Source organism: Callionymus lyra, chromosome 10, assembly GCF_982586985.1.
Source record: "Callionymus lyra chromosome 10, fCalLyr1.hap1.1, whole genome shotgun sequence".
NCBI classification, from domain to species: Eukaryota; Metazoa; Chordata; class Actinopteri; order Syngnathiformes; family Callionymidae; genus Callionymus; species Callionymus lyra.
Genome location: NC_141827.1, coordinates 3,445,001 through 3,463,974, shown reverse-complemented (window position 1 = coordinate 3,463,974; position 18,974 = coordinate 3,445,001). Strand labels below are relative to the sequence as shown.

The window sequence follows — 18,974 nt, the reverse complement described above, 5'->3', positions numbered from 1 at the left end:
AGCTTGATGCTAACACAAGTGCTAAATATCATGTATTCAAGAGTATTAGCTTGATGCTAACACAAGTGCTAAATATCATGTATTCAAGAGTATTAGCTTGATGCTAACACAAGTGCTAAATATCACGTATTCAAGAGTATTAGCTTGATGCTAACACAAGTGCTAAATATCATGTATTCAAGAGTATTAGCTTGATGCTAACACAAGTGCTAAATATCATGTATTCAAGATTAGCTTGATGCTAACACAAGTGCTTAATATCATGTATTCAAGAGTATTAGCTTGATGCTAACACAAGTGCTAAATATCATGTATTCAAGAGTATTAGCTTGATGCTAACACAAGTGCTAAATATCATGTATTCAAGAGTATTAGCTTGATGCTAACACAAGTGCTAAATATCATGTATTCAAGATTAGCTTGATGCTAACACAAGTGCTAAATATCATGTATTCAAGAGTATTAGCTTGATGCTAACACAAGTGCTAAATATCATGTATTCAAGATTAGCTTGATGCTAACACAAGTGCTAAATATCAAGTATTCAAGAGTATTAGCTTGATGCTAACACAAGTGCTAAATATCATGTATTCAAGAGTATTAGCTTGATGCTAACACAAGTGCTAAATATCATGTATTCAAGAGTATTAGCTTGATGCTAACACAAGTGCTAAATATCATGTATTCAAGAGTATTAGCTTGATGCTAACACAAGTGCTAAATATCATGTATTCAAGATTAGCTTGATGCTAACACAAGTGCTTAATATCATGTATTCAAGAGTATTAGCTTGATGCTAACACAAGTGCTAAATATCATGTATTCAAGAGTATTAGCTTGATGCTAACACAAGTGCTAAATATCATGTATTCAAGAGTATTAGCTTGATGCTAACACAAGTGCTAAATATCATGTATTCAAGATAAGCTTGATGCTAACACAAGTGCTAAATATCATGTATTCAAGAGTATTAGCTTGATGCTAACACAAGTGCTAAATATCATGTATTCAAGATTAGCTTGATGCTAACACAAGTGCTAAATATCATGTATTCAAGATTAGCTTGATGCTAACACAAGTGCTAAATATCATGTATTCAAGAGTATTAGCTTGATGCTAGCACAAGTGCTATATATCATGTATTCAAGATTAGCTTGATGCTAACACAAGTGCTAAATATCATGTATTCAAGAGTATTAGCTTGATGCTAACACAAGTGCTAAATATCATGTATTCAAGATTAGCTTGATGCTAACACAAGTGCTAAATATCATGTATTCAAGAGTATTAGCTTGATACTAACACAAGTGCTAAATATCATGTATTCAAGATTAGCTTGATGCTAACACAAGTGCTAAATATCATGTATTCAAGAGTATTAGCTTGATGCTAACACTTTTATAATTATGTTTATGATTAATGTGTTATAATAATAATTTTCAAATCATTTATTTAAGATAATAATAAAAATAGACATTTGAAATGTCAATGATCACATAATCAATAATTTCATCAATGATCTCAAAGCTTATAGTAGTTGATGTGTTCAATGATCGATCTTTAAAGGTCGCCATAGCAACATGAACCGAGATAAGGGAGGATTTGAACTTTGTTCCTCTCATGTTAGATACTAAAATAGAAACTGGCTCGTCCTGAATTTTGGGTCAAAATTTGTTTTCTGACACTTAAATCTCATGAGTTGCTCAATAACCTCGACGTCAGCAGAACAGAACGTACCATCACCGGGTCAAAGGTCAATGTCTGAGCGGCGTTTAAAGTATAGATTGCAAGTGTCGCTCAAAACAGAGCAAAGTGCAGTTTTGTGGAGCCAAGTTATCGATACATAACCCTCTTGTTTTGGATGGTTCTTCTCCGGCGTGGACCATGGACTACGCCATGAAGTCTCTCAGCATTTTCACCCCGACGTCGCTCTCCAAGTAAGTCGAGACTAAACCCAAGATTCTGAAGAACGTTTGATAAAGTGGCGTCTGTCTCAGGTGTGTGACAGCTAGCATGTCGGCTGCTAGCATGACGCTAACAGCTCGGGCCCCTCGGTCCAAGCCTTTCAGGGTCACCAAGGCCGACCGGAGCGTGAAGAAAGGAATCATGGCCGAGTCCCTGGAGGACCTGATGACCAAGGTGAGAGGAGGGAGGTGGTGCTTGTGTTGAGCAGGAGGGTTAGCATTCTTGCTAACACAAGTGCTAAATATCATTTATTCAAGAGTATTAGCATTCTTGCGAACACAAGTGCTAAATATCATGTATTCAAGAGTATTAGCATTCTTGCGAACACAAGTGCTAAATATCATTTATTCAAGAGTATTAGCATTCTTGCGAACACAAGTGCTAAATATCATTTATTCAAGAGTATTAGCATTCTTGCGAACACAAGTGCTAAATATCATGTATTCAAGAGTATTAGCATTCTTGCGAACACAAGTGCTAAATATCATATAGTCAAAAGTATTAGCATTCTTGCTAACACAAGTGCTAAATATCATATAGTCAAGAGTATTAGCATTCTTGCTAACACGAGTGCTAAATATCATGTATTCAAGAGTATTAGCATTCTTGCGAACACAAGTGCTAAATATCATATAGTCAAAAGTATTAGCATTCTTGCTAACACGAGTGCTAAATATCATGTATTCAAAAGTATTAGCATTCTTGCTAACACGAGTGCTAAATATCATATAGTCAAGAGTATTAGCATTCTTGCTAACACAAGTGCTAAATATCATATAGTCAAGTGTATTAGCATTCTTGCTAACACGAGTGCTAAATATCATATAGTCAAGCGTATTAGCATTCTTGCTAACACAAGAGCTAAATATCATATAGTCAAGAGCGTTAGCTTTCTTGCTAACATGACCGCTAAATATTATATATTTAAGAGTATTAGCTCTCTTAAGTTTTAGAAGATTTTGTACAGCTGTTGTACATGCAAGATGCTAATACTCTTTATTAGAAAAATGCTAATACTCATTTATCAGCAAAATGATAGGACTGTTTAGTTAACAAAATGCTCACACTGGTTAATTAGCAAGATGCTAATACTCTTTAATTAGCAAAATGCTAAAAGTAGTGAATTAGAAAAATGCTTATAGTAGTTAATTAGCAAGATGCTAATACTCTTTAATTATCAAAATGCTAAAAGTAGTGAATTAGAAAAATGCATATAGTAGTTAATTAGCAAGATGCTAATAGTAGTTATTAGCAAGATGCTAATACTCTAAACTAATGCTTTAATGACCATAAAAAAGGTTCAGACTTAAATCCAGTGATTTATAATTTTCATGATTAACTTATTCATATAGTTGGAAAGAAAATAAATAAAATGCATTTCATTAACATCGATTATTTATATTTTCGGATTTTTCATCTTTACATGAAAAAAAATGATTTATTTATTTTGTAAATTTAAAAAAGTCTTTCATTTTCAATCGTTTTATCAAATATTGTATTTATATTTGATTCATATTCAAGAATCTACACAAATCTGGTCCATTTGACAAACTTTTGGACACAAAAGCAACATTAACGTGACAAAACATTTGTGACGTCACCGCACACCTGTCTCCTACCGCAGGTGAAGGACTCTCTGGACCTGTCCTGCGTCAGTGCTCTGGTCCTGGATGAAGACGGGACTGACGTGGACAACGAGGACTTCTTCCAGACTCTTCCCGACAACTGTGTGCTGGTGGTTCTGGAGAAAGACCAGAAGTGGATCCATGCACTGGTGAGTTCAACCACCAGAGGGCGGTGTTGTCTCGTTGATACTCTTGTGACGTCAGACGTAAACACATTATATAAGAAACATATAAATCTTGTTATTTTCATTTGCTTATCAAATTATTTATTTAAAAAAATATTTTTTAAAATTATCCTATAAATGGGCGGGACACAAATATGTCAGTGAAATAAGAAAATTGAATTAAACATTTTAAATGTAGATTTCTTTTAAGGCTATTATTATTAAACATTTGGGAAGTTAACGTTAAAAAAAAGAACAAATAATGAAAATGCTACGAAAAAAATACATTGAATTCAGGTATTTTTAGATAATATAATATAGTCTAGAGTTTATGGTTTAGAGAATTTTTAAATTATTGAAATTAATGTAAAGGAAATTAATTAAGAACATTTTTTTGTAATTAAATTTATAAAAAACGAATTTATTTTCATATACAAATTATTTAAATTTAAATTTAAGATTTAAATATATGAATTATTGGATTAAATTATTTAAGAATATTGAATTAAACATTTTAAATAAAGATTATTTTTTACACCATTAGTTTATGGTTTAGAAATAATTAAATTAATATATTAATTCATAAAATAATTTCTATATTCAAAGGTTGAATTTGATTTATTTTTTTTAAATAAATATAATTTGAATAAAAAACAATTGAAATATTTTAATGTTTTTTGACATAGATTTACAATTTTGAATAATTAAAAAATATTTTGTATTCGTAGACTTTTAAATAAATGTAAAAATGTTGCTTTAATTGAGCCATGATTGGCTGAAAGTTCGATCAGTAGCTCTGAGCTCTGTTGGTTTAGTCTGGTGACTTTATATTGAATTTAAAATACTATGCATTGACAATATTGAATTTATAAATTTGATTTTTGAATTGTTTCAATAAGAATAACCGACTCTATGTGTGAAAGAAGAATCTAATAAAAACAAATTCACATTTTCAACGTAGAAATGATTGATTGACGAGTAAAGACCCTCCTGGTGTTTCCTCAGAGCTCCTCGTCCAGAGAGAACGTCCTGAGCTGCAGGACGGACGTGGCCAAGGTGACCTTTGACCTCTACAAGAACGACCCCAAAGACTTCCTGGGCTGCCTGAACGTGAAGGCGACGCTGTACGGCGCCTACTCGCTCTCCTACGACCTCCGAGGCTACGCCGCCAAGAAGGTGTTGAGGTGAGCGCTGAGGGTGGGACGCGGGTCCAGAGGGTTGAGGGTTCCACTCCCGACTGTGACCTTCCACAGGGAGGCGCTGAGGTGGACCACGCTGTCCATGCAGGCCACGGGTCACATCCTGCTCTGCTCCTCCTGCTACATCGAACACCTGCTGGACGACCAGAACGCCTGGAAGACGCTGATGCTGCCGCAGGGAGGACGGATCCGGCAGTTTCAGAACATGATCATGGGCCCCACGACCCCCGTCGTGAAGACGCATGGACCGGAATATTAATTTGATTTAATTATTGAATTAAATCACTTCTATAGTGAAAGTTTGAATCAGGTTTATTGAAAAGTTTAATTATTATTTTTTTATATTAAAATTAATTTGTTTTTTTCTAATGAATCCATTAAAAATAACATTTTAATAATATATAATAATATATTGTAATAATAAATATTATTCCAATATATTATTATGTATTATTAAAATTGTCAGTTTCATACCAACGATTTTTTATCGAAATTTAAAAGGCTATGAATCATAAAAAAAATTAAAAAAAAGAGTATTAAAAGAAAATAATGATTATATAATAATAATAACAATAAAAAAAGACTACCAAATAAATATTGAGTGCAGAATATCATTAAAAAATATATTGTAATATACATGATTTAATAATACATCACATTATTAAATAAATGTGATCTTTTTTTTTTAATTATTGAATTAAATCACTTCTATAGTGAAAGGTTGAATCAGGTTTATTGAAAAGTTTAATTATTATTTTTTTATATTGAAATTAATTTGTTTTTTTCTAATGAATCCATTAAAAATAACATTTTAATAATATATAATAATATATTGTAATAATAAATATTATTCCAATATTATTATGTATTATTAAAATTGTCAGTTTCATACCAACAGTTTATATTGAATTTAAAAGGCTATGAATCATAAAAAAAATAATAAAAGAAGTATTAAAAGAAAATAATGATTATATAATAATAATAACAATAAAAAAAGACTACCAAATAAATATTGAGTGCAGAATATCTTTAAAAAATATATTGTAATATACATGATTTAATAATACATCACATTATTTAATAAATGTGATCTTTTTTTTTTAATTATTGAATTAAATCACTTCTATAGTGAAAGGTTGAATCAGGTTTATTGAAAAGTTTAATTATTCATTTTTTATATTGAAATTAATTAGTTTTTTTCTAATGAATCCATTAAAAATAACATTTTAATAATATATAATAATATATTGTAATAATAAATATTATTCCAATATTATTATGTATTATTAAAATTGTCAGTTTCATACCAACGATTTTTTATCGAAATTTAAAAGGCTATGAATCATAAAAAAATAATAAAATAAGTATTAAAAGAAAATAATGATTATATAATAATAATAACAATAAAAAAAGACTACCAAATAAATATTGAGTGCAGAATATCTTTAAAAAATATATTGTAATATACATGATTTAATAATACATCACAGTATTAAAAAAATGTGATCTTTTTTTTTAAATTATTGAATTAAATCACTTCTATAGTGAAAGGTTGAATCAGGTTTATTGAAAAGTTTAATTATTTAATTTGTATATATTGAAATTATTTTTTTTTCTAATGAATCCATTAAAAATAACATTTTAATAATATATAATAATATAATGTAATAATAAATATGATTCCAATATATTATTATGTATTATTAAAATGGTCAGTTTCATACCAACAGTTTATATTGAATTTAAAAGGCTATGAATCATAAAAAAAATAATAAAATAAGTATTAAAAGAAAATAATGATTATATAATAATAATAAAAATAAAAAAAGACTACCAAATAAATATTGAGTGCAGAATATCTTTAAAAAATATATTGTAATATACATGATTTAATAATACATCACATTATTAAATAAATGTGATTTCTTTTTTTTAATTATTGAATTAAATCACTTCTATAGTGAAAGGTTGAATCAGGTTTATTGAAAAGTTTAATTATTATTTTTTTATATTGAAATTAATTTGTTTTTTTCTAATGAATCCATTAAAAATAACATTTTAATAATATATAATAATATATTGTAATAATAAATATTATTCCAATATTATTATGTATTATTAAAATGGTCAGTTTCATACCAACAGTTTATATTGAATTTAAAAGGCTATGAATCATAAAAAAAATAAAAAAAAGAGTATTAAAAGAAAATAATGATTATATAATAATAATAACAATAAAAAAAGACTACCAAATAAATATTGAGTGCAGAATATCTTTAAAAAATATATTGTAATATACATGATTTAATAATACATCACATTATTTAAAAAAATTGATCTTTTTTTTAAATTATTGAATTAAATCACTTCTATAGTGAAAGGTTGAATCAGGTTTATTGAAAAGTTTAATTATTATTTTTTTATATTGAAATTAATTTGTTTTTTTCTAATGAAGCCATTAAAAATAACATTTTAATAATATATATAATATATTGTAATAATAAATATTATTCCAATATTATTATGTATTATTAAAATTGTCAGTTTCATACCAACGATTTTTTTATCGAAATTTAAAAGGCTATGAATCATAAAAAAAAAAAAAAAAAGAAGTATTAAAAGAAAATAATGATTATATAATAATAATAACAATAAAAAAAGACTACCAAATAAATATTGAGTGCAGAATATCTTTTAAAAAAATATTGTAATATACATGATTTAATAATACATCACATTATTAAATAAATGTGATTTTTTTTTAATTATTGAATTAAATCACTTCTATAGTGAAAGGTTGAATCAGGTTTATTGAAAAGTTTAATTATTCATTTTTTATATTGAAATTAATTTGTTTTTTTCTAATGAATCCATTAAAAATAACATTTTAATAATATATAATAATATATTGTAATAATAAATATTATTCCAATATTATTATGTATTATTAAAATTGTCAGTTTCATACCAACAGTTTATATTGAATTTAAAAGGCTATGAATCATAAAAAAAATTTAAAAAAAGAGTATTAAAAGAAAATAATGATTATATAATAATAATAAAAATAAAAAAAGACTACCAAATAAATATTGAGTGCAGAATATCATTAAAAAATATATTGTAATATACATGATTTAATAATACATCACATTATTAAATAAATGTGATCTTTTTTTTTTAATTATTGAATTAAATCACTTCTATAGTGAAAGGTTGAATCAGGTTTATTGAAAAGTTTAATTATTATTTTTTTATATTGAAATTAATTAGTTTTTTTCTAATGAATCCATTAAAAATAACGTTTTAATAATATATAATAATATATTGTAATAATAAATATTATTCCAATATTATTATGTATTATTAAAATAGTCAGTTTCATACCAACGGTTTTTATCTAAATTTAAAAGGCTATGAATCATAAAAAAAAGTATTAAAAGAAAATAATAATTATATAATAAAAATAATAAAAAATAAATAAAAGACTATCAAATAAATATTGAGTGCAGAATATCTTTTAATAATAAATCACATTATTAAAAAAAATGAGATTTTTTTTTTAACTATTGAAAATCTCTTTCAGGATCATTCATTTAAAAAAATATTCAATTTCTAAAATGTAATTATTGAAAAACAAATTACTTTGAATGTACAAATACTTTCATTAAATTATTCAATAAAAAATATATATATATATCAATCAATTATTGGAATCAATTATTAAAAAATGTTTTTAAAAACACAACAAAATGTCAATAAAACAATTCAAAGTAGAACCTTTTAAGCGTTACATTCAACCGTTAATATCCGACACTGATCAACTCGATCACGTGATCAACTCGATCACGTGATCAACTCGATCACGTGATCAATCGTCGCATCAACGATGTGTTCAATGATCGTTACAATAAAAGGTTTCGCTTCATCGTCTCCTCAGAGTCGCAGGATTCCTCGAGCTCGCAGGACCTCCGGGAGCAGCCGGTGTTTGTTGTGTTCGTCGAGGACAAACAATCTTTGACATCGAGGTCAATCTAATGACCTTGAGCGCAGACCTCTGCCAAGCAGCTCCTTCACAACCACCACTGAGTTCAACATATTTTCACAGTTTTCATCGTCGACTTCAAGTCTGGATTCTTGAGAAACAACAATAATGATGAGAATCAAATAATATTATAATTCATTGAATCTTCTTGACTTTCATAACATCAACTTCATCTGAATAAACATGTTGAGATCGAAAGAACGAGAGGTTTTCTCTTTTCTTTCTCTTCTTCAGTCGTGACTTCAATCCAACGTAGAAACAACAATAATATACATTTTTAAAATGTTTGACGTTTAATTTCAAGAGAAATATTTGTTGTTTTCCTTTTTTGTTGTTTGAGAGTAAAATAGATTAAATTAAATCTAACAAAAACTTTTATTTTCTTATTTTTAAAATCCACAAACTGAAGTCGACATAGATTAGTCCTCCTTACTCCTCCCTCCATCTCTCCCTCCATCTCTCCCTCCATCTCTCCCTCCATCTTCACTCCATCTTCACTCCATCTTCACTCCATCTTTACTCCTCCTCCCTCCATCTCTCCCTCCTCCCTCCCTCCATTTTTATTCCTCTCTCCATCTCTCCCTCCATTTTTACTCCTCTCTCCATCTCTCCCTCCATTTTTACTCCTCCTCCCTCCATCTCTCCCTCCTCCCTCCCTCCATTTTTACTCCTCTCTCCATCTCTCCCTCCATTTTTACTCCTCCTCCCTCCATCTCTCCCTCCTCCCTCCCTCCATTTTTACTCCTCTCTCCATCTCTCCCTCCATTTTTACTCCTCCTCCCTCCATCTCTCCCTCCTCCCTCCCTCCATTTTTACTCCTCTCTCCATCTCTCCCTCTTTTTTTACTCCTCCTCCCTCCATCTCTCCCTCTTCCTCCAACTCTCCCTCCATCTTTACTCCTCCCTTTATCTCTCCCTCCTCCCTCCCTCCATCTCTCCCTCCATTTTTAATCCTCCTCCCTCCATCTCTCCCTCCATGTTTACTCCTCCTCCCTCCATCTCTCCCCCCTCCCTCTCTCCATCTCTCCCTTTTCCTCCATCTCTCCCTCCTCCCCCCCTTTTTCTCTCCCTCTCTCCCTCCATCTTTACTCTTCCCTCCATCTCTCCCTCCTCCCTCCCTCCATCTCTTCCTCCATCTTTACTCTTCCCTCCATCTCTCCCTCCTCCCTCCCTCCATCTTTACTCTTCCCTCTATCTCTCCCTCCTCCCTCCCTCCATCTCTCCCTCCATTTGTACTCCTCCTCCCTCTCTCTCTCCCTCTCTCTCTCTCTCTCTCTCTCTCTCTCTCCCTCTTCACCGGGATGATCGTGAGGCTGCAGATCATATCAGAGGATCTTCTCGTTCACAACATGTTCTTCTTCTTCTCCGGACACGCGACTCTCTCCTCCACTGACCACTGACCACTGCGCTGCAGGTAAGACTCTCACAACATTCTTTAAAGTGAGTCAAGAAGAGAAACATGTCACGTATGTTATAAAAGACTTTTCTCTGGACGTGGGAGTCGGTTCTCGACACGAGTGTGTGTTTCTCCCACGCTCCTGTGGAACTGCACATCCGACACACACTTCATCCGCTGGCCGTGCGTGTGCACGTGCACGAGTGTTTACTCAACACATCCCAGGAAGACCATCAACTCTCGCTTCCTTTTTTTAAATGAATTTAATTTGTTACACAAACAAATCCTGAAGTGAGTTTATTCAAATAATTCATTACATTAATGATACACTTGATTTTAAAGAAAATACACTTGATTTTAATGAAAATACACTTGATTTTAAAGAAAATACACTTGATTTTAATGAAAATACACTTGATTTTAAAGAAAATACACTTGATTTTAATGGAAATACACTTGATTTTAATGAAAATACACTTGATTTTAATGAAAATACACTTGATTTTAATGGAAATACACTTGATTTTAATGAAAATACACTTGATTTTAATGGAAATACACTTGATTTTAAAGAAAATACACTTGATTTTAATGGAAATACACTTGATTTTAAAGAAAATACACTTGATTTTAAAGAAAATACACTTGATTTTAATGGAAAGACACTTGATTTTAAAGAAAATACACTTGATTTTAATGAAAATACACTTGATTTTAATGAAAATACACTTGATTTTAATGAAAACCATTCATTTTATATGAGATATATGAGGTTTGTTGTTTTTAATTGAGTTTAGGAGAATCTTTATCTTCAAAATAAATTTCAAAGATACACAAGTTTACAGTAACAAGGTTGTTACTATTAAAATGTTAACATTTATTTTTAATTAATTAATTAAACTATAAAAATTTATAAATTTAATTACATTGTAATTACAAGTAATAATGACAATGAAAAAAAACATATGTGACAAATGCTTATTTAAAAAGTATCATTAGATTTGAGTTTGTTCCATGAAACTCCAAATGATAAATAATAATAATATAAATGTAAAAAAAAGTCACACAGAGACACAAACAGGTTGAGACAGAAATGTTAACTTTATTATTTTACTTTTAGATTCTACTGAGTGAAGTCGCTGATTCTTCGTCTCGTCCTTTAAAAATGAAAGATCTTATCATTTAAATATATTATAATAACCAGATCATTAATTATTGAATCTTTGTTATGATCAAAGAAAATAAGATGATATTGAGGATTTTATTATAATTATTATACTATTATTGTTATATAAAGTATTTTTATAGCTTTTTCTTTCTTTCTTTATATTTACATTAAATTACTTATGAATATTCAAAAATTAATTAATTAAAATTAACACAAAATAATAATAATAATAATAAAAAGTTTTCAAAAAATATAGAATTCAGAAGTTTATTTTTATGATAATATAATAGTAATATAATAAATATCAACATGTTTTTTCTAATTAACTAAGAAAAAAAGTCCTATCTATTCATACACATCCAGCTATGGACTGAGTGTCTATCGCCCCGACAAGCTGGGACACGCTCCAGCCCCTCTAGCTCTATAAACGGAAATAAAAACAATGAATTTAAACGAATAATAACAATTTGTGGTGAAAGTTAACCGCTGACGAGTGTCGTCAGTCTGATGTTGTCGTGTCGACCTGAAGCTTGTGTAGACGATGGAGTGTGGAGGCTTCAGAGAACAGTGGTGGGTGAACACTGGCTCAAGTCTCATGAACGTCCATCACCAGAGACACGTGACGCTGGAGGAACCTCACAAAACACATCAACAGCTCCAGCAGATCAGAGCTAAAGAAGCTAAAACGTGACTCGCTGTGAATGGAAGCGGTCCAAGGATTGACCCTGGGGAACTCCGTTCTCCACCTGAGATTTGTCTCTTGATCGTCTTAAATCATGGCGTTCTCTCCTTATGCAGGAGTCGCACCGATGACCTTCATAATGTTCTTCAGATGTTCAACTGCAACCTATTTCTTGTGACTTTAAAATACAAAGTTAAGCTCAAGAGTGAAGTCAGTTCTGCCTCGAGATCTGCTGGCGTCGTGACAGAAACTCTTTGTTTGTTTCATAAAAATGACAAGAAAAATCTTCCAAAAACTGAAAAGAATTAAGAATTTAAAGTGACACTTGTTTTCTACTCTCATGTCGACTAATGTTGATTATCTTCAGAGTAATCTGTTCTTTTTAGAGTTATACACACAAATGTTTGTTCATTTTAATGTAGCGACTGGAGCTCAGTTGTCTTCATTGTTATCTTCTCCGAAAAGACACTTAAAAACATCCAAATACCTTCAAACTGCTCGTCTGTAGCTCCACGTTAAAAAATGAACCGGTCAATATTTTAAGGTTGTTTTTAGCTCCAGTCGCTACATGAAAATGAACAAACATTTTTGTCTATAACACTAAAAACAACACATTACTCGCTACATGAAAATGAACAAACATTTTTGTCTATAACACTAAAAACAACACATTACTCGCTACATGAAAATGAACAAACATTTTTGTCTATAACACTAAAAACAACACATTACTCGCTACATGAAAATGAACAAACATTTTTGTCTATAACACTAAAAACAACACATTACTCGCTACATGAAAATGAACAAACATTTTTGTCTATAACACTAAAAACAACACATTACTCGCTACATGAAAATGAACAAACATTTTTGTCTATAACACTAAAAACAACACATTACTCGCTACATGAAAATGAACAAACATTTTTGTCTATAACTCTAAAAACAACACATTACTCGCTACATGAAAATGAACAAACATTTTTGTCTATAACACTAAAAACAACACATTACTCGCTACATGAAAATGAACAAACATTTTTATCTATAACACTAAAAACAACACATTACTCGCTACATGAAAATGAACAAACATTTTTGTCTATAACACTAAAAACAACACATTACTCGCTACATGAAAATGAACAAACATTTTTATCTATAACACCAAAAAACAACACATTACTCGCTACATGAAAATGAACAAATATTTTTGTCTATAACACTAAAAACAACACATTACTCGCTACATGAAAATGAACAAACATTTTTGTCTATAACACTAAAAACAACACATTAATCGCTACATGAAAATGAACAAACATTTTTATCTATAACACTAAAAACAACACATTACTCGCTACATGAAAATGAACAAATATTTTTGTCTATAACACTAAAAGCAACACATTACTCGCTACATGAAAATGAACAAACATTTTTATCTATAACACTAAAAACAACACATTACTCGCTACATGAAAATTTACAAACATTTTTATCTATAACACTAAAAACAACACATTACTCGCTACATGAAAATGAACAAACATTTTTATCTATAACACTAAAAACAACACATTACTCGCTACATGAAAATGAACAAACATTTTTGTCTATAACACCAAAAACAACACATTACTCGCTACATGAAAATGAACAAACATTTTTATCTATAACACTAAAAACAACACATTACTCGCTAAATGAAAATGAACAAACATTTTTGTCTATAACACTAAAAACAACACATTACTCGCTACATGAAAATGAACAAACATTTTTATCTATAACACTAAAAACAACACATTACTCGCTACATGAAAATGAACAAACATTTCTGTCTATAACACCAAAAACAACACATTACTCGCTACATGAAAATGAACAAACATTTTTATCTATAACACTAAAAACAACACATTACTCGCTACATGAAAATGAACAAACATTTTTATCTATAACACTAAAAACAACACATTACTCGCTACATGAAAATGAACAAACATTTTTGTCTATAACACTAAAAACAACACATTACTCGCTACATGAAAATGAACAAACATTTTTGTCTATAACACTAAAAACAACACATTACTCGCTACATGAAAATTAACAAACATTTTTGTCTCTAACACTAAAAACAACACGTTACTCGCTACATGAAAATGAAGAAACATTTTTATCTATAACACTAAAAACAACACATTACTCGCTACATGAAAATGAACAAACATTTTTGTCTATAACACTAAAAACAACACATTACTCGCTACATGAAAATTAACAAACATTTTTATCTATAACACTAAAAACAACACATTACTCGCTACATGAAAATGAACAAACATTTTTATCTATAACACTAAAAACAACACATTACTCGCTACATGAAAATGAACAAACATTTTTATCTATAACACTAAAAACAACACATTACTCGCTACATGAAAATGAACAAACATTTTTATCTATAACACTAAAAACAACACATTACTCGCTACATGAAAATGAACAAACATTTGTGTCTATAACACTAAAAGCAACACATTACTCGCTACATGAAAATGAACAAACATTTTTGTCTATAACACTAAAAACAACACATTAATCGCTACATGAAAATTAACAAACATTTTTATCTATAACACTAAAAACAACACATTACTCGCTACATGAAAATGAACAAACATTTTTGTCTATAACACTAAAAGCAACACATTACTCGCTACATGAAAATGAACAAACATTTTTGTCTATAACACTAAAAACAACACATTACTCGCTACATGAAAATGAACAAACATTTTTGTCTATAACACTAAAAACAACACATTACTCGCTACATGAAAATGAACAAACATTTTTGTCTATAACACTAAAAACAACACATTGCTCGCTACATGAAAATGAACAAACATTTTTATCTATAACACTAAAAACAACACATTACTCGCTACATGAAAATGAACAAACATTTTTGTCTATAACACTAAAAACAACACATTACTCGCTACATGAAAATGAACAAACATTTTTATCTATAACACCAAAAAACAACACATTACTCGCTACATGAAAATGAACAAACATTTTTGTCTATAACACTAAAAACAACACATTACTCGCTACATGAAAATGAACAAACATTTTTGTCTATAACACCAAAAAACAACACATTACTCGCTACATGAAAATGAACAAACATTTTTATCTATAACACCAAAAAACAACACATTACTCGCTACATGAAAATGAACAAACATTTTTGTCTATAACACCAAAAAACAACACATTACTCGCTACATGAAAATCAACAAACATTTTTATCTATAACACTAAAAACAACACATTACTCGCTACATGAAAATGAACAAACATTTTTATCTATAACACCAAAAAACCACACATTACTCGCTACATGAAAATGAACAAACATTTTTGTCTATAACACCAAAAAACAACACATTACTCGCTACATGAAAATCAACAAACATTTTTATCTATAACACTAAAAACAACACATTACTCGCTACATGAAAATGAACAAACATTTTTATCTATAACACTAAAAACAACACATTACTCGCTACATGAAAATGAACAAACATTTTTGTCTATAACACCAAAAAACAACACATTACTCGCTACATGAAAATCAACAAACATTTTTATCTATAACACTAAAAACAACACATTACTCGCTACATGAAAATGAACAAACATTTTTGTCTCTAACACTAAAAACAACACATTACTCGCTACATGAAAATGAACAAACATTTTTATCTATAACACTTAAAACAACACATTATTCGCTACATGAAAATGAACAAACATTTTTGTCTATAACACTAAAAACAACACATTACTCGCTACATGAAAATGAACAAACATTTTTATCTATAACACTAAAAACAACACATTATTCGCTACATGAAAATGAACAAACATTTTTGTCTATAACACTAAAAACAACACATTACTCGCTACATGAAAATGAACAAACATTTTTATCTATAACACTAAAAACAACACATTACTCGCTACATGAAAATGAACAAACATTTTTATCTATAACACTAAAAACAACACATTATTCGCTACATGAAAATGAACAAACATTTTTGTCTATAACACTAAAAACAACACATTACTCGCTACATGAAAATGAACAAACATTTTTGTCTATAACACTAAAAACAACACATTACTCTGAAAATATCAGTCGACATGAGAAAATGAGTGAAGTTTGGAGTTTGACACAGAAGCTGAAACTATGAAAAGATTTGTGATAAATTTAGCCTGAAATGAATCAAATTCTGACGAATCTGGTATTTTTATCCTCTGACACAGACTACGGTGTAAATGTTGTTCAACGCAATCGTTTCTCTTCGACTCTTCAGTCGTTCGCTTCACTGTCACGACGTCTCTGAACTTCTTCGTTCGAACCCGTCGGTGGAAACTGACTCGAGGAGACACGCGAGCAACAACACAACGAGGCTAGAAAGTACGACAAATGCAGTCGCACACAGCGGCATGATGGGTATTCGTGAAGGAGGGATGAGTGGAGGTGGACGGAGCACAGAAGGATGAAAGTGTTGCTTCTCTCCGATGATCGGAGGAAACACCACTTTTTAAAAACATCTTAACTCAGTTATTATTCGTCAAGACGTGATTCTACGTCGAGTCGACGACAAAAAAAGGCAGAAAAAGAGAAAATTCTTACGCGAGAAAATGATTTAATTCTACAGTCGTCGTCTTTTCCAGATACAACTATTGTCGTGTTTGTGTGCGACATGTTAACTCGACCAGTGTGTTTATGTGTGTGTGTATAGGTGTGTACGTAGGTGTGTGTATGTGTCTGTGTGTGTGTGTGTGTGTGTGTGTGTGTAGGTGTGTACATAGGTGTGTGTATGTGTCTGTGTGTCTGTGTGTGTGTGTGTGTAGGTGTGTACATAGGTGTGTGTATGTGTCTGTGTGTCTGTGTGTGTGTGTGTGGGTGTAGGTGTGTACATATGTGAGTGTATGTGTCTGTGTGTGTGTGTGTGTGTGTGTGTGTATGTGTTGTGTAGGTGTGCGTGTGTGTGTGTAGGTGTACGTGTGTGTACATGTGCCTGTTTATGTGCCTGTGTATAGGTGTGTGTGTGTGTTTATGTGTGTGTGTGTGTGTGTGTGTGTGTGTGTGTGTAGGTGTGTGTGTGCGTGTTGTGTGCGTGTGTGTATAGGTGTGTTTGTGCGTGTTTATCTGTTTGTGTGTGTAGGTGTTGTGTGTGTGTATAGGTGTGTGTGTGTGTGTGTGTGTGTGTGTGTGTGTGTGTGTGTGTGTGTGTGTGTGTGTGTGTGTGTGTGTGTGTGTGTGTGTGTGTGTGTGTGTGTGTGTGTGTGTGTGTGTGTATAGGTGTGTGTGTGTGTGTGTATGTGTGTGTTTGTGGGAGTGTGTGTGTGTGTGTGTGTGTGTGTGTGTGTGTGTGTGTGTGTCTTTCCACAGTTACACTTTCTAAACCCTTAGAAAACCAAACACCTCAATCTTCGCAGGCTATGCTAACATGTTTACATTCACTGCTAATGCTACTTAGCTGGTAGCCTCGTGGCTAACTGCTAACTGCTAACTAGCTGCTGTGGCTACATAGAGGGAGACGAAAGTAAATAAATAATTTATTTAAAGTCATTAAATCCACATTTTTAAAAGAATAAAATCTCAGAGTTGTTTTTTTTACAACAAACAGGAGCACGACATTATATTCATTCCAGAATAACTTTTTAGCTCATTATTTAATTCATCTGTTAATTTAGTTAAGTCCTGATTTTTTACAACTATTTGACAATGATTTAAGAAAATATACTCTTTAAAACAAAGAATAAAAAAAAAATATTTTGATCATAACAACTTAATCTAAACATTAAACATATTTAACAATATTTATATTATTTAAGTGATTGTGTGATTAAATGACGTCCATTTTGAATTCGATGATTTACTCTCGTCCTGTCAGATCAAGACTAGATCATGTGACATATTTACTCCAACATTAAATCTTCCTAAACAGATGGATTATTAAAATAAAGACATATTTTTAAACAATGCTTTTCTTCTCCCTCGTTCATCACGTTTGTTTAAAAATACTGTGCGAGTCCAAACGCCCTCGTCTTCAGCCTCCACGTCACCTTTGACCCTGAGCCCAACAAACATGGTATTTTTAACTCACACTTTCAACAACACAACCAACTCTGACTTCACATGACGGTCATGAGTGTTTGTTTATCCAGAGAGTAAATGATGATAATAATGATTATGACTATTATAACTATTATAACTATTATAACTATTATAACTGTTATAACTATTATAACTATTATTACAATAACTAATATAACTATTATAACTATTATAACTAATATAACTATTATAACTATTATAACTATTATAACTATTATTACAATAACTATTATTACAATAACTAATATAACTATTATAACTATTATAACTATTATAACTATTATTACAATAACTAATATAACTATTATAACTATTATAACTATTATTACAATAACTAATATAACTATTATAACTATTATAACTATTATAACTATTATTACAATAACTAATATAACTATTATAACTATTATAACTATTATTACAATAACTAATATAACTAGTATAACTATTATTACTATTATATCTATTATAACTATTATAACTATTATAACTATTATTACTATTATATCTA

At 30.2% G+C, this 18,974-nt stretch overlaps 2 protein-coding genes across 2 annotated transcripts in view; both read left to right on the top strand.

Moving 5' to 3' along the window:
* The first annotated feature begins 1,671 nt into the window (after positions 1-1,671).
* On the top strand, positions 1,672-5,265 carry cidec (cell death inducing DFFA like effector c). The gene is made up of 5 exons (XM_087801014.1): positions 1,672-1,937; positions 1,998-2,139; positions 3,590-3,739; positions 4,760-4,938; positions 5,008-5,265. The coding sequence occupies exons 1-5, from the start codon at positions 1,885-1,887 to the stop codon at positions 5,210-5,212; spliced, it is 729 nt and encodes a 242-aa protein (XP_087657140.1). The 5' UTR covers positions 1,672-1,884; the 3' UTR covers positions 5,213-5,265.
* Positions 5,266-10,323: 5,058 nt separating this feature from the next.
* LOC148069926 (G protein-coupled receptor 22-like) overlaps positions 10,324-18,974 on the top strand; it is a 30,851-nt gene continuing 22,200 nt past the window's right edge. Inside the window, exon 1 of the mRNA XM_087800484.1 lies at positions 10,324-10,408. The gene's annotated coding sequence lies outside the window, so the exon portion shown is untranslated. The remainder of the gene's footprint in view (positions 10,409-18,974) is intronic.

Excerpts from the sequence above, each read along its gene's own strand:
- cidec (XM_087801014.1), top strand. The coding sequence starts at position 1,885 with ATGGACTACGCCATGAAGTCTCTCAGCATTTTCACCCCGACGTCGCTC. Across the intron at positions 2,140-3,589 it reads TGGAGGACCTGATGACCAAG|GTGAAGGACTCTCTGGACCT; the intron begins GTGAGAGGAGGG and ends CTCCTACCGCAG. Across the intron at positions 4,939-5,007 it reads GCCGCCAAGAAGGTGTTGAG|GGAGGCGCTGAGGTGGACCA; the intron begins GTGAGCGCTGAG and ends GACCTTCCACAG.